The sequence below is a fragment of the Dipodomys ordii genome, unplaced genomic scaffold (assembly GCF_000151885.1).
Source record: "Dipodomys ordii isolate 6190 unplaced genomic scaffold, Dord_2.0 Scaffold3, whole genome shotgun sequence".
NCBI classification, from domain to species: Eukaryota; Metazoa; Chordata; class Mammalia; order Rodentia; family Heteromyidae; genus Dipodomys; species Dipodomys ordii.
This window is the reverse complement of record NW_012267219.1, coordinates 26,627,427-26,645,144: the sequence shown is the minus strand read 5'-3', so window position 1 is coordinate 26,645,144 and position 17,718 is coordinate 26,627,427. Positions and strand designations below refer to the sequence as shown.

At 37.9% G+C, this 17,718-nt stretch overlaps 1 protein-coding gene across 1 annotated transcript in view; it reads left to right on the top strand.

The window, feature by feature from the left end:
• The window catches only part of Btg1 (B-cell translocation gene 1, anti-proliferative), a 15,280-nt gene extending 14,672 nt beyond the window's left edge, over window positions 1-608 (top strand). Inside the window, exon 2 of the mRNA XM_013018891.1 lies at window positions 208-608. Coding sequence (XP_012874345.1) covers window positions 208-608 — 401 coding nt within the window. The remainder of the gene's footprint in view (window positions 1-207) is intronic.
• Window positions 609-17,718: the final 17,110 nt, after the last annotated feature.

Sequence of the window (17,718 nt, the reverse complement as noted above, 5' to 3'; positions counted from 1 at the left end):
CGTGCGTGCTCGACCCACCGCCACCGCGTTGCCGGCGGACGCCTCCGGCCCGCCAGCGCCGGGAACCCCACCTGGGACGTTTTCTTTTCTTTTTTTTCTTTTTCTGGGGGGAGTCAGGGAGAGTTGGCCCTGGCGTTTTTCGCCCCTCCGAGGAGCCCGCGGGAGGGCGGAGGACGGGACGGCGGAGCTCACCGCACCGACGCTAAGCCTTGTGTCTTGTGTTGTTGTTTTCTTCTGTAGAACATTATAAACATCACTGGTTCCCAGAAAAGCCGTGCAAGGGATCAGGTTACCGTTGTATTCGCATCAACCATAAAATGGATCCTCTGATTGGACAGGCAGCCCAGCGCATTGGACTGAGCAGTCAGGAGCTGTTCAGGCTTCTTCCAAGTGAACTCACACTCTGGGTCGACCCCTACGAAGTGTCCTACAGAATCGGAGAGGATGGCTCCATCTGTGTGCTGTACGAAGCCTCACCAGCAGGAGGTAGCACTCAAAACAGCTCCAACGTGCAAATGGTAGACAGCAGAATCAGCTGTAAGGAGGAACTGCTCTTGGGCAGAACAAGCCCTTCCAAAAACTACAATATGATGACTGTATCGGGTTAAGATATAGTCTATGGATGGATCATCTTATAATGGATGGATAAATTTGATTTTTTGCTTTGGGTGGGCTCCTCTTGGGGATGGATTATGGATTTAAAACCATGTCACAGCTGTGAAGATCTGGCACAAGATAGAATGGTAAAAAAGAAAAAAAAATTTTTAAGTAACAGTGCCATAGTTTGGACAGTACCTTTCAATGATTTAATAGCCTGTGAGTCCAAGTAAAATGATCACTTTATTTGCTAGGGAGTGAAGTCCTAGGGTGGTTTCTGTTTCTCCCAGACATTATACCTAAATTTTGACATCAGTCCCTTTAAGGAAAATCTGTATTTCTAAGAACCCTTCTCTGCAGTAGATCTCGCAGAGGAATTTGCACTCTTAACACTTGAAATTGTTATCAGTAATCTTTTTGGCAGCTCAGTAGGAAAGCTCAACGTTTTAAACATGGTAGTACTGGAAATTTTATGACAAGACTTTTACCTAGCACTTAAATATGTATAAATGTACATAAAGACAAACTAGTAAGCATGACCTGGGGAAATGGTCAGACCTTGTATTGTGTTTTTGGCTTTGAAAGTAGCAAGTGACCAGAATCTGCCTTGGCAACAGGCTTTTTAAAAGATCCTTAAAAAAAAAAATTAAAGACACTGTCTCAACTGTGGTGTTAGCACCAGCCAGCTCTCTGTACATTTGCTAGCTTGTAGTTTTCTAAGACTGAGTAAACTTCTTATTTTTAGAAAGTGGAGGTCTGGTTTGTAACTTTCCTTGTACTTAATTGGGTAAAAGTCTTTTCCACAAACCACCATCTATTTTGTGAACTTTGTTAGTCATCTTTTATTTGGTAAATTATGAACTGGTGTAAATTTGTACAGTTCATGTATATTGATTGTGGCAAAGTTGTACAGATTTCTATATTTTGGATGAGAAATTTTTCTTCTCTCTATAATAAATTGTTTCTTATCTTGGCATTTTAATCAATCTCTTGTCATGATTGTAGAGGTTTAGCCAAAAGTATTTTTCTTAGGATCTGTAAGCTATGTGAATGTCAGTTGCACACTGGTCACACTGAAAAAAACACTTGCTGAGCAGCAGAGGTGGTCTGTGTGTAAATAGGAGTTAGAGGAAACAGGAGGAACATTGTTTTTTAAACTCTACAGTCAAAACATGGACACATTCACAGGCTTATCTCCTGAAATGTGGATAAGAGACAATAGGTAACAGCTATAAAAAAAAAAAAAGCCTAACTAAAGGATTATGTACCATTGCTTCCCTGTTGAAGTGAAGATAGAAATGATCCATTCTGGCCCACCTTTGGGAAACCCCATGGATTCCATGTTCAATTAGAAAATCCGGGGGCAGGTGACCTAGAGTCTTAAAGAACAGGCTAATCACTGCAGAGATTGGTTGCTTTTTGCTTTTCATCACCCACAAGATTTACGTAAAAATCCCTTAAGCTGGAATTCAACTAAAGGTATGTTGATGAACTTTTATTCTCAAATATTCTCATTTTCAAGCTCTAGGGATAACCTTTTGAGAACACTGTAAGATAGATGAGTTAACTCCCCTATACAAATGGCAGTTCTCTGGTTGGGGAGGAAAACAAACTGATGCTTCAATAGAAATTGAAAGTGGAAAAATCTGACCTTCTTTACAGTTAAATAACCTGCTTTGGGCAAAGGGTAATGCATTTTAACATTCACATTGGGAATATATCATGCACTTTAAAGTCAGTAACTATTTGAAGTCATCCCCAATAAATGTGAGGACTTTTTTCTGTGTTAAGGTTTGTTTTTCTGGTTTTTGTGGACAACACAGAAACACATCAGATATTTAAAAATTCACATATAAATGATATTTCTTCATTCTATTATTCACAGGTTATTCTTAAAGGTTTGAATTACCATTTTGTGTTTTATCTTGAGAACAAGGAATTGCTATGTAGCCCGGGCTGGTCTGGAGCTCTCCTTCCTGACTAGCCTCTAGAGTGCCAGGATTACAGGCCCATGCTACCACTTAGCTGGGAGTTGAAATTCTCATAAGCATAACATATGGACAGCTTTTGCCAATTATGCTTTTTATTTTAAAGCCCTTTCTGTAAAAAGCCTCTCAGTTTTTTACATGACTTTATGATAAAAACAACTGGTAGTATACTTCTTATAACATCGCACTCCTTTGCTAACCAACTGTATACCATCTGGTAATTCCTTTGAAGGCTTTGTACTGGTAAGGTTTTGAATACTGAATCTTGGAAAGCAAGACAAAATGAGCATGAACTTCCAGGCAGTTTAGGGGCTATATTTGATTGCCTAAAATTTTAGTTTCAAGATCTTTCACATCAAACATTTTGTACTACTTTAGAAGAACTTGGTAAGAAGTTAATTTTAACAAAGGTATTTTAGAAATCAGCTGATGGCTAGCATGTAGAGGTCTGTGGAGGTCCTGTTCATTGCATGCAAACATCCTCTGAGGCATGCAAACATCAACAGACCTAGCATCCAGCTGTTTCCTGTGACTTGAACCTTACCATCCCCCAGACAGTAAGCCAACTTTTCATTCTGCAGTACAGTAGCTGTTTGATATTTCTTGTTCACTTTTGTGGAGTGTTTTGCCTAGCTATTTGACAAAAGAAAATCATTTGAGTCTGTCTCCTATGCTATTCAGACAGGCAGGTGTATGCCAGACCTCCACATGTAGTCATTTATACCAGTTTTTTTTTTTTTAACACATATGTAATATTGGTTTGATTGTAAAAGGTTTTGCACTCAGGATAGTTTATTGGAAATCCTCTTAAAAGATAATTACTTTCGAAAATTATTAGTTGCTTTTGGAAGTCAAGAGTTAGGACTGGCAATGTTTGAAGAATGGTATTAAGTTTTAAACAGATGGTTTTAAGATAATTTCCTTCCAGTGTAGGTAGTGCCTTGCTCTGTAATGTTGACACAAGGGTTTTAAGTGGAGTACAATCAAAATGATCCTATTCGGGAGAGTGTGGTTAATATGGAATGGGAATCATGTCCTTACATTTAGTTGAAATATTTCTGTAATGGTAAACCAGAAAGACCCACTATGACATGGACTTTCTATTACAGTTTGCACAAATGATGTTCTTGAGTCAACATAACCGCATTGCAAGTAGTTTTGTTTTCTGTAGGTGTTACAAATAGACTGGCCTTCAGATTACAAGGAAGCAATACTGAGGTTTAGGGTTTCATGGCTAGATACTCATTTCCAGGTCCCTTTTAATCTTAGTAGACTTTTCTCTTGTGTTTTTCATAACATTTCTGAGACTCCTTTGTCTTTGAATATTAGTGATGAAAAGTATTTTCTGTCCCCTTTCATGGCTACTTTAGATGATTATACTTTAGATCAGCAATGAAATTTTAAAAATATGCTTCAGATCACCTGAAACTAGATTTTTTACATTTGAAAGTAGGCCAAAAATATAGATACTTGTTATCTCAGACTATGCAGTTGAACCTCTACATATGATTACTGTCTTGTAGCTGAACTAGTTGTTTTTATATTTGGAACTTAATAGTAATAAACACATAGTAACATAGCTTTCCCTATGGATTAACAAGCCTTCAATTATTTCCTTTTAATACATGGGGCTAAAAGAGCCAGCGAAATCTGTTATTTCTGGTTGTATCTAGAGAATATTTTTTTTTCTGAGAACATAAGGTGCAGGGGCATCACTGAGATGTTATATTTTTAAGATTCTTCTCATGAAGTAAGCCTTGGATTGCATTATTGATGACAATTGACACCATTTCATTAACAGTTTTATAGAATAACAGTTTAGGAGGTTTTTTAGTTGTTGTTTGTTGATGAGTGTCTACATTGCCCAGTGTCCAAACAGGAAGAAAAAAAATAAGGTTCCCTTTGTAGCATTACTTGTATTTTTTAATGCTTCCTGTCATCTGATGGTTGAATCATGTTACAGAACATTTTGGAGAACCTTCTGACTTACATGAGCCTTTTCATGATGTTTATTGGTTCAGTGCCAAAAATGCAGTTGTTCTTAGCGGGCATTCTGCATGTTTACAAGGAATACTGGTGCTGAAACATAAAGTGATTTGAATCTAGTTGAAGTTGGATATAAAGGGAAGGGGCAGGGAAAGGAAGAGATGTAGGGGAATTTAGCTGAGAAGAGAGAGGGATTTCATGTTGTAGTATACAGTGATTGAGGTCTGTGTGGCAGTCTTAGCAGTGTTTGGGGATCACTGCTCAGGGATTCTGCCATTCATGAAGCTGAGGTAGTCTGTGCTCATATTTGTTTCTGTGAACAGGCGGCAGGTTCAAAGTAGAAGTGCGGGTTTATAGGCCTACCTAGAAACTGGTGTTGGAGAGAGGTGATTTGAGAACCATAAAGCACAATCTTAAGGGCATTTACAAGGAAAAGCAAATAGTTCATCTATCTGGACAGCCTTTGTGTCTCAGTATTTTGTTAAGGGAGGATATTTTTCAAGTTTTCTGTTATAAGCCATTTGACCAGGATAGCCTCTTTCCTTGTGCCTGTAGGTTGAAGGACATTTTTGACCCTAATTTTGGTGGTGGAAGGATGATTATAGGCCAGATCTCTAACACCACAATAAAGAACCAATAAAAACAGTCGAGTTAGCTAGATTCCTTTATTTGGAGAACATTCTATCAAACACTATCTCAAATTAACAGTGCTTGAGGACCTATTTACCCATATTTATCCACCACTAAATTTACATTTATTTTTAATGATTCTCTATAGTCGGTCATCTCCAAAGTTATTTTGTGAGATTAAAATTTTTTGCATATATTTGGGTACTCAGGGTACCTTTTATATAAGCAAACATTGGAGACACAAAATTTTATTGATGGCATGCACCATCAAAATGTTTTCCAGATTATTTCACTAGATTATTACTCAAGTAGATGAGTATTTGCTGTTCCGAGACTAACTTGTAATGATTGTGTTTGTCGTTTGGGTGATAAATCTTGAACTGAGAAGCTGTTGTAGCAATATAACAATTACATAACTTTACTTCATCTGCATAGGTCCTTATTAGTAAAATTAAGTTTGTCTTTCACAGTTCACAGATATTCAAAATTGTTTGCAAGTCAAAAGTCTGTTCCTGTATATTCAAGTCTGTGTTATAAAATAGAGATTCATTCACACTGTTTTTTAGAATTCTTTTTATATTATGTTAGTCTTTTTAATATTGATAATAAAGTATGACAAGAGAACTCTATCAAACTCACAGATAGGTGATTAAATTAATTGAGTAGCTGTGGTTTAGCCAGAATACCCTGTATATCTCTTTTTCTGAGCCATCCCTAAATGTTTGGGAAAACAAGATGACAAATTGGACTTTACTTGAGATTTCTATGAGTGAGCATAAACCTAAATTGATTAGGCTTAACCATTATATCCTAAGCAAGATGGAATATAATTTCTAGTCTTTTCTAGTTTATGGAAGTTTTATGTATGTAAGTCAGTAGACTTGCATCAGACTTCTGGCAAATTATACTTGAGTCTTCAGATTTTATGTATGTGTGTATATACATATATATCTATATATACACACACATATACATACATATTCTTATTTTACCTTATAACAACTGGGTGGCTATTTTATGGTAGAAAATTAAGAAAGCTTAATTTGCCCCAAAGCAAAACAACTAGTAAATAGCTAAATGCATAATTTGAATCTAGGTCTTTCTGACCCCCAAACACAACCTCTTAACTGTAAGTATATTATGGTACAGGATTTACTTGCCTTGTTTTACTTTTCATATTGGTGGAACAAAGATTTTAATTTCTCCTTGCTTGTTGGCCATCTTTGGTCATTTTCAGTCTTTATGCTCAAGAGACTTTTAACTGTTTACAACTAGGTTTGGGGTTGGTTCTCTGAGAAGCCATTGGGATTCAATGTACTCTTGGATTCAGATGAGTGATGGAACCATGGCTTCAACTGCTTGTGAATGGAGCTATTACATAGCTTGTGTCCATTACTCCATGTATAAAAATGATGATAGTAAGTTAGTTGTCAAGATCAAATAAAAACATAGCAACAGATAGTACATTGAACTTTTGGAATGTGAACTCTTATCATGATGTCTACTCATAGACTATATATACTATATCTTATATATGTATATGATATATAAGATATAAAATCTATACATATAGAGAGAGCCTCTATCTATCTGTCTGTCTGTCTGTCTGTCTGTCTGTCTGTCTGTCTGTCTAATTTGATCATAGGGAAAGCCCTCAAACCAATAGCTAAAATAATATAGGAAGGATAATGGATTACCCCCAAAGTCAAGATAAAAATACAGATAACCCAGGCCAGGCATTCTTATTTTACCGACTTCTGGGCCAGATCCTTTAACCTTTCAGAGTCATTTTCTTCGTATGAATGCCAAAACCCTTTGTATTCTTTGTCTCCATTGACTACCTGAGGTTGAGGGTTGGATATGGCTACCAAAAATGAGGCACAGTATCATCCTGTACAAAGCATATTGCGTTCATTATGTGCCTTAATCCTCACAGTAACCCTTTGCTACATGGAGTCAGTGAACATTTCCCAAGCTTGCCTTTTGTTTTTGGCCATGCTTTTACAGGAGACTTTAGGACAGTGGTTTTCATATAGAGCTTAGTAGTTATCAATCTCTTCTTCATATACGTAGTGTGAGCAATTCTTGATTACAAAGACACAGCCTTTTGTTTTTTTTTTTAAAGTTACCAGGGTTTGGGTTTTTCTTGCATTGTAACCTAATGCAACATTTATCTGACTCACTAATTCATTGATTTCCCCATGTCAGTCATACATGAGTCATAGACCATCAGTTCTTCTGGTTTGAAATCAAGTTCCTTTTGCTATGTGGGATATCCTCATTGAATACTTGCTGTTGGTTTATATATCATTACCACATGTGTTTGGGGTGAAGTAGATAGGTAGCCAGCAGAACTTTAGGTTAATGCATTTTGCAAGAGTTCAGGAAATTAATGGGGCTTGATCTTTCAGGATTTTCCAGAGACTCCGAGGCAAAAGTCCCTTTGCCCCTTTCAAACATCTTGGTATCTTAAAGCTCATGAATGGACCAGAGCCTTCTTGGAGCTTTGTGCATAGGTTTATAAATTAATCTGAGCTTTACTGGTTAGGATAGTGATATATGGCCAGTGTTGTTGGAACAGTTATGTAATACCAAAACATTAGATTCAAGAGTGTTCCCTTTAATTATTTGATTTTTTTTTCTCTCATTGACCTCCTAAGTCTGTGTTTTAAATCTGGTGTTTTGTTTTTCCAATGCTGGGGTTTGCTAGACAGGTGCTCTACTGCTTAAACCAAACCTCCAGCCCAGGTTGTATTTTGTATAGGATCTTGCTTTCTTTACAATATAGCCTGGATTGTGATTCTCTTGTTTCTAGTACTTTCTGTAGCTGAAGTTGTTCGCTATTGCAACTTTTTCTGTTGAGATGAGGTTTCGTGGACATTTTGTATGGGCTCCTGAATATAGATTTTTTTTCTCTTTCTCTTTTTTACCTTCCTTTCTTTCTCTATTCCTTCCTCTTTCCTTCTTTCTTTTTCTTTCTTTCCTTTTTTTTTCCTTTGGTTTTTTTCTTCATAGTGTAACTACATTTAGAAGTTCTCGAAAGCAGCTTCCTTCAGCCAGTAACTACAAAAAAATGTACCTGTGTTTTTGAAACAGCCTCCAAATAACTAAGATTAGACACATGTGCCACTGTGCCCAATTACTTTTCTGATACTTAAAATACAACTGACATTTATCCTCTGCATCACCTGCTCTACTCACATTCACTGGACAAATACCGAGTCCCTCTGTGTCAAATACTTTGCCACACATCGAAGATACAAAGACAGCCACTATCCCTGGTCTTCCTATACTTAGGGACCTTAGAGCCTAGTCACAAGAGCAAAAGTTGCCTAACAAATGCGAAAGCTGAACCTGATCTGTAGTGTGCTAAGGAAAAACAATGGAGGAGTGCTGTGGTGAGAGTATGGCTACCAGAGGAAGCTTTTCCAGAGCAAGGGGCTCTTATGCTTTAAGTATGAAGGATGAGGTGCTTGAGGTGGAGGAGGAGGCGAGAAGGACCAGTACACACAAAATCTTCCTGGAGGCTGATGGAATGGGAGGGACCCAAGACCAGTGCCATGAGTGGGGAGAGGAATTATGGGATTGAAAGTAGAGTGAATATATAGTTTGATATTTTTCTTTCTGGCAATATTGGGATTTGAACCCAGGATCTCATGCTTGGTAAGCAGACACTCTACCACTTGAGCCATATACCGCCCTCAAACTGTGACTCTCAAGGGTAAAAGGGGCTGCTGTTAATAATAAATACAGACTATAAGCATCAGCCTGGACGTAGGGTCACTTTAGGTTTATAGGTCTTGTCAGGAACAGTTCTCTCTGTCTCTTAGGCTCAGCAACCATTGGTGTCCTTGCCTCCTAGTAAACATGTCATTCTAACTGGTCAAAAATGGCCCAAACCACTTCCAGGGTATATTTTTCAGATCACTGAGGTTGGATGATTTGCTCTGATATAGATATTCATGACTATTTCATGTTTTGAAGGTTTGGCATGAAGATCAATTTTAGCTTGAATTACAAGATATATTACAGTCACTGTCATGATTTATGGAATTGCACAGTACAACAAATATCTTGAATTTTTTGTTATAGCCTTGTCACTTTGCAGGATTTTTGATTCAAATTTTTATTAGCATATATTAGTTATACATGGGAGGATTTCATTGTGACATTTCCATGCATGTGGATAATGTATGCCGGGGATTGTCTCTTTCCCTTCATCACTCACCTGTATCCCCTTTCCGAAAACATTTTCAGCAACTCTCATTGGTCCATTTTCCTACCTATGAGCTATTTCCACCATATTACTTATTTTTTACTCCCCTATTTAGCTCAACCTCCTCTCACTAATACCCCCAACAGAGCCTATTTGTTTTCCACACACTGACTGTTTAAGAAACAGTTTTATTCTGTTAGTAACACCTGGGCCTAACTTTAATGGTATGGCTCACTTAATTTCCCCCTCCTCCTTTTAAGTTGAAGTTTGAAATCTTCTGTACATTTAAGGGCATAGAGTTCAAAGGATTTTGCACACACACACAATCCACAACCTGACTAGGAGACTGAACATTTCTACCACCCCCGGAAATTCCATTTTTGAGACACTTAAAATTTGATTAGGAAACATGAATGTAGAGCCAGGCCTCAAATTTCAAATGAGTTGTAGCTCCTCTTTTTATCACCTGAAAGTAATAGTCACCAGCAGAAACCACTGCCTGATAACCAGCTATGATTTGATGGTTACTAATTCCTACCCAATATGGCTTTACTCCTTTAAAATGAGTAGTAAAATCTGACTCATGGCCCCATCTCTGACTCACAAGCTTACTAAGGATTGCCTCTTTATTAGTAGGCATAAAGTTTAGACTCTTGGTCAATCTAAAAAAGATTGTGAGCAGGGTGTGGTGGCTCACACCAGTAATCTCAGCTACTCCAGATGGAGATGGAAGATTGCAATTCAAGGTCAGTTAGGGTAAAACAAAACAAAACAAAAACACCCTCATCAAACCAAACATTGTAGCATCTGCTTGTCATACCAGCTAGAAAGGAGCTAAGAAGTAGTGGTCCTAGACCTGCAAAGAACAAGAGACTGTCGGCAAAATTAACTAAAGCAAAATAGGGCTGAGGAGATGACTTAGGTGGTAGAGTGCCTTTCTAGCAAGTTTGAGGGCTTGAGTTCAAACTCCAAAAAAGGAAGATTTTGATAATGCCACATTTATATAATGTCTCTGCCACCTCTTTTTGTTGTTGTTGTTTTGTTTTTTTCTTTCGTAGCTTGATTGTGTCAATCTAGTAAGTTTTGTAGAAAAGACCAGTGCCAAGGCTGGATGCCAACTTTGGACACTTTCATCTACCAGTTTCAACAGAGCAGTAAGAATATTGACCTAAGTTACAGCACAGTTCCTTGTGAAACTCATCCAACTCTAGACTTAGTAGCATTGTCTTTTGTGGTTCTTGAGTCAGAGACAGAAAGACTTGTGCAAAAACAACTGCTTGTAATGAGCTTGGGATCTAATGAGAGACAGAGAAAGGAGATAAATTCACCAGTAATTGAAAAGGGATTTACACACACACACACACACACACACACACACACACACACACACACACACCTTTAGGTTTAATGTTCCAGTTGGAATCTGACCTTAAACCAGATTTTTGCCTTTTTTTTTGTACTGAAAAGGGCAATTTGTTCTGCCCCATGCAGTGGAGTATTTTGAGGCTGATAGTGTATGTGGTTTGCAGACATCTCTCTCTCACAGTGCAGTAATACTTAATATTTTCAGAACCAGTTGACTATTTCCCCTTGGGTGCATTCCATTTTAACAAACCAGTGAAAATGTAAGAAGGGTCAATGCCAGATCTGATTACTAGAAAAGCTTATCAATAACCTCATTCCAACAGGAGAAACCCCTACTCTGATTAGACACAAGGAATAGGTTTAGTCCTAATTTCTTTTTTGGGAGCGAGATGGGGCGGTGGCAGGGGGCTGTGTGTGTGGGGCCTGAACTCAGGGCCTGAGCGCTGTCCCTGGGCTTTTTTGCTCAAGGATAATGCTCTACCACTTTGAATCACAGCTCCACTTTTGTTTTTTTAGGTGAGTAATTGGAGATAAGAGTCTTGGGGACTTTCTTATCCAGGCTGGCTTTGAGCCTCAACCCTCAGGCCTCAGCCTCCTGAGTAGCTGTAGCTCAGGTGTATGTGCCAGCTCTGGGCTTGAACTCAGGGCCCTTGAATTCAGGCGCAGGGTGGGGGGTGTTAAGGGGAGGGCTGCTTTGTTGGTTCTGTGGTATCATCCTCTGGTGACATCACTATGCAGAAGGAAGGTGAGATAGGGAGGTAGTGGGAGAGGTAAAAGGGCAGTTACTATTTTAAGTAAAATGTTTGGTCTGGAAGTGTGTTACTGATAAAGTCACATTTGAAGGAATGTGTGAAGGAAACTAGAGAAACTACTTAGGAGGTATCTTGAAAAAGAGCATTGTATTCAAATAATTGCGTGAATCTCAGAATCAGTGAATTCCAGACTCAGCTCTTCCCAAACACATGACTGTTATTTGGCATTCTGGGATTCTGTCTTAGAGTGTCAGCTCACCTGCTTTATACGGGTTTCTCTCCTGACCACTTTCAACTTTCTGATTACTACAGAAATGCCACCATTTCTAGAATACCTCTCCACGCCCTCCACGTTCGATTATTATGTATCACATGATGATTATACGTCACATCTTTCAGTACTGGAAAAACCTAGCACCATTTTTCTCTCTCTACTTCAGAGAAAATTGCTAACCATAAGAGGATGATTTTTTAAAAAATAACTCAGTTTTAAGAAAAAAAAAGTTTGATTTATTGAAATTCTGTATCTATAATAAATATTAAATGAGAACTGGTATTGAATATAATGATACAAGATTGGCTACGTGCATTTTTCAAGACCTATAGCTAGACAAGCTAATAGACAAATATTGAAAACAAAAAGGTGTTTTTTCTTCTTGCTATTTAGATAACTTGAAAGCTCTTATCCAAAGTGCCTGTTTCTTAGAAAACCAGAGACTACAATGCAGAGACTTATAATATAGAGCTCCTTTTGTGTATGAGACTAAAAGAAAAAAGCAAGAGTGCATTGCTTTTGTCCTACAGTAAATTAAAAATGAGGAAACAGTTTTTAAAGGTACTAGTAGGCATCTGGCCTATAATATTAGAGTTAAAGAAAATCCCTGGAGTAAACTTAACTTTCTATTTTCATTTTCCTCATTAAAGATGAGTAGAAAGGTACTTTTTCAAATATATTTCACCCTATTTTCTGCCCTACTCATGCTTCCCCATTCCAAGAATAGGGTTATTTGCTTCAAACAATGTTAAAAGTGCTATATATTAGCCCAGTTCAAGTCAACCTTAAAACTCAAAGATGATTCTTCCGCAATGTTGAGACTGTAAGCAAGGCTGAAGAGAAGACAAGGGGATATTGTGGGTTTAAGGAAAGGTCTACCTCAATGTTCCCAAATAAACATGAACAGATATTTCTGGGCAGAAGGGGATGGGCTTGCGAGGGATAAGGGGAACAAAGGGGGGAAATATAATGAAGCAATAGTAATATCAGGTAGGATTTTAGGAAGATTTCGAAGTTCTATCTAAAGCAAACATTTACCAAAGGTGATATGAGACTTTTTGGGGAGCAGGTGTGGGGGAAGGGAAGGGTCGATCATTTAAGTGTATTCTTAAATCCCTACATTTGTTACTACAAAAATACCTAACTCTGTCAAAATTATCTTCAACCACAACATATATGATGACAGACTCACAACCCAAATTCCCTGATGTTAAATTTGGGAATACAAGTAAAAAAGCCATGTTAATTTGATATGAATAGTGGTTATAGCCTCTGCTAATATTGTTGTAATGATGGGTGGCATCTGCCCAGAAGATTTCTCAGATTCATCAGTATAGATCAAAGTACATTCTCTTATCAAAATCCTCTGGCTTTGAAAGGTGTGTTTACTCTTGGTTCTACCTTCATTGTGTCTGTTTTTTTACCTTTTACTTCCTCACACTGAACTTGTTAACTTCTGTTGGAAAATACTCTGCTGTGTAGCACTGAAATGAAAACACCTAAATGTGGGGTTGGGCAAAGTTATTAAGTTCAGACATTTGGTACAACACTTGTTGTGTTGGTGGCAATATAAAGTTATGATGAAGCTATCTGAAATGGAATTACCTAGTCGGCTATTTTATAGTTCCAGGTTTTAGAGTATTAGCATAGAAGTATAAGTATTTCTTTGGTCGATAGAAGTATGCATTTGTTTCTGTGATGATTTTAACTAGAAATTTACAGACTTGTGTGTTGTGTAGGTGTTTCTTTTGAGCTTGCTGGAACATCCAAGAATGATGGGAAAGGAAGGTTCTGCAAGTGCTTGTGTGTCATATATGTCATATGTTTTTGTTTTTCTTTAAATTACTACAAGGAAAGAGATAGGCTGATTAGATTTTTAATATGCTTTTAAAAACTATGCCTTGTTCTAATGCCTGGCTATGGATTTTGAGGAAAGGGAAAGCTAGAGAGAAAAAAAAGTATATATAATATCCAATATGTATATATATATATATATATATATATATGATATGTATTTTCTTTACCAATGTTGTGTTATTGTGTCAATAAGATATGGCCCAAGCCAGGTGCTGGTGGCTCATGCCTGTAATCCTAGCTACTCAGGAGGCTGAGATCTGAGGATCATGGTTCAAATCCAGCCTGGGCAGGAAAGGCCGTGAAACTCTTACCGTCAATAACTCACCAGAAAACTAGAAGTGGTGCTGTAGCTCAAGTGTTAGAGCTTAAGCCTTGAGCTGAAGAGCTGAGGGACAGTGCACAGGCCCAGAGTTCAAGCCCCATGACTGACAAAAAAAAAAAATGGCCCTGTGTGTTATGTACAGGGAAGACAGCCTTATCCTTTTGTATTTAAACAATGTCTAGCAGACAATTTATGATTCTAGATGGTAGATTTCTCAGAAACTAAAACCAACAAGTTTTAGAGTATGTCTCTGATCTACAGGGGCTATCATGTGATGGTTCTCTTCAAACAAAGGAGACAAGGTACCTGCTGTACACTGTGATGAGATGTCTTCAGAAGCCACACCTCCATGTATTCTTTCCTTGTTTGTTTATTTACTTGATAGTACCGAGGGTTGAAGTCAGGGCTTCATGCTTACTTAGGCAAGTGCTCTACTTCTTGAGCTACTTCCTCAACCTCTTTAGGCTTTAGTTTTATTTTCAGTTAGTTTGTTTTTCAGAAAAGTTGTCCTACTTTTACCTAGAGAGACACCACCACTGGCACAGACTCTTGAATCAGAGATTTTTGGGCTGGATTCTGGCTTAAAATCTGCTTGGGGTGCCAAGGATAAGGCAGTTCTTCCTCTCCTCCTAGACCCTGTATTGCAAAGAAGAAGTCAATGATATCTCCAATCTTCAAGTTCCAATTCAACCTCTGCTAATATATTTGTTGCAAAAAATATCTAGGTTTGGTAAAAAAAAAAAAAAAACTGTGGTAGCAAAATCTGACTGGATGTAACACTCTTTAATATGGTCATTTCCTACTTAGGTGTATCTGTGGACACATTAGGAGGCAGCCAGGTTTGCGTTTGGTTTTCATGGAGAGGATTCACACTCCATGTACCATTTTGTCTTTTTTAATACAAAAAATAATGCTGGATTCCAGAAACCCAACTGGTTTTTAATTTGTTTGTTTTTTGGAAGTACTGGGGACTTGAACTAAGGACCTTACCCTTACATTTGAGCCAGACCCCCAGCCCCAGAAACCCAACTGGTTTTAAAGGTTTTACAAAGCCCTTTCTGGGAATTTCTAAGTTAATTTTATCTCAAGGTTGAGACAGGCCAAAGTTCTTTCTCCTCTAAATTGAAGTATAGGGTGCTAAGTCTGTTCTAGCCTCATTGGGCACTGATTATTTTCCCTGGCATAATAACGCTTCTACTGCTTCTCACCCAACCTGGACCCTCTGTGAAGCTCCAATGCTACTTCAAAATCCAGAGAAAATGCTTAGTTTACTCAAATCCCTCCAGTTTTGCTAAGCAGAAAATTGATTCTACACCATGGCAAGCTCCCTGATTTCCTTAGCATGGCAGGGTCACATGTCTGCAGATTAGCATCAAGAGATGATATTTCATGTTGAGGCTGTGTAGTTTGATTGCTCAATTCTATTACTTGCTAAATGTTTAATCTCAAGCAAGTTGCCTAAGTTCCTTCTCTTTAAAATCATGAACATTAAATAAAGGTAATCAGCACTTGGTGATAGGTCTTGGTTGTAAACATTCTAACAAGTATTAACTATTATTTTAAAATCCATTGGTTAACCATTTAAGCCTTCCTGGCTTTGCGATTATATGCATGATATTGCATGACTGTAGCCTGTAGTGATTAATTTTGTGAATCAACTTGACAAAGCCATGAGATGCCCTTATATCTAATGAAACTTTTTTTTTGATGTGTCTGTGGTGCTGTTTCCAGAGAAATTTGCACTTCAGCTGGTGGATTGAATAAAGAAGATCTTCCTTATTAGGTCCCAAGTCAATGTTACCCAACTCATCCCTGGCCAGAGAGGAACAAAAAGGCCAAGGCAAGTTGTTTGCTTGATCTTGCTGACCTCTAAGCTGGGATAGCAGTCTTTTCCTGTCCTTTTCTCCTGGTTCTCAGGCCTTTAGACTCAGACCGAAATCTATACTATCAGCTTTCCAGTTCTCAGTCACTGAGCTACCACTGGTGTTCTTGGGTGTTCAGCTTATTATCAGCAGATCACAAGACTTCTTGGTCTCCATAATTGGGTGAGATTTATAAGCAAATACTAGTTATATAGAATCTCTTATAAAATTACTTATATATAAGTTAATATTTTATTATATATCACATTATATACCATATAATAATATATGATTTGGCATATAATATAGTTATATACATTATACCTGATACTATATATAATTGTATATATTATACATATATATATATATATCTCAGTCAATGTTCTCAAGAGTAATAGAACCAGTAGAATGTATATGTAATTATAAGAAGCAACTTATTCACTTGGCGTACACAGGCTAAATACTACCATAATAGTCCTCTGTAGGGTGGAAGTTGGGGGATCTGGTAGCTGCTCAGACCAAGAAGAGGGAAGCCTCAGAAGAACCAATGATAGCCCCAACCAGAACAAGCTGACGTCTCCTGCAGAGTCATTGGAGAAGTCAGTGTTCAACAGCTGAAGACTCTGGCATATGATACCCCTGTGAGTGATGGCAGCAGGAAAAATGCACCTGCTCAAGAAGAGTTGAGTGCCCACCCTAGCTGGAGCTTCCCCATCCTTCCTTCCTTCCTTTCTTTTTTGGTTCTATCTGGCTCCTAGTCTGTTGGATGATGTTACTCACATTTGGGTGGAGGGAGGGGGCAGTAGACTCTGACTCAAATACCAGTTTTCTCTGGACACACCTTCATAGACATACCTAGAAGTCTTCTCTATCAGTGTATGCCTCTCTCATTCCATTCAAGTTGACAACCAAGGAGGTTCATTTTGTATTTGCATAACTAATAATGTCTGTATACTACAGGTTCTGGAGAATAACTAATGTGTGAGTTGCAGCTCATGGCATTGGTATAATCTGGGAATTTTATTAGAAATGCAGATTCTCTGACTCTGCCCCTGCACATTTCACAAAACATCTTGATAGAGCACACAATTTCAATCTCCTCCATGAAAAACCTCTATTGATGCTCCATCAACTGTGAAACAGCCATATTCTCACACCACAGGCTAAAGACATTATCTGCCATTTAAAAATGGTAATTTTAGTAAAAAGACAGTTCACATAGATCTAACCTCATTTCACATGAAGTTACTAAGGCTTATTTAAAAACTCACAGGGATGAACAATGGAAGAACAGATTTCTACTCGAGCATTTTGTCCATGCTGTAGAAAAGTAGGTGAGATGGAGTGGGAGAGAGATCTTTGTAACCAGGGACCTTTTTTATTTTCCTTGCGCTAACAAATGGAGCTATTTAGAAGAAAAATAGGCTGGGGCAAGGTGTAGACTGAGAATATCTGGAATCAAATATCTGAGGAAAGTTGACTGAACAGAGAAGTCAGAACTAACCACTAGCCAAAAGATCTTTGAGCCAAATGCTCTCCTACTGGCTTGACTTTCTGTAGAGTTAATGTTCACCTTGAAGAAGAGAATTTAGGACTAAAAATTAGGAGATATTTTTCCTCAGAGGATTGATAGGATTGGGTTAAAAATTGTTTTAAATATTTCCTGCATTGCTAGGCTTTTGCTACTCATCTACTACCTCTACTCTCCTCAATAATAGGAATAACTGAAAACATAACCCCTCAGTGTCCAGATTTCCAGCTCAAGATGGAACAATACAAGGAACCAGGTAAATATTGAATGGTAACCTACCCATGCTGTTGAGCCAATATCAAAACCAAACAATTATGCCTAATCATAATAATAAACAA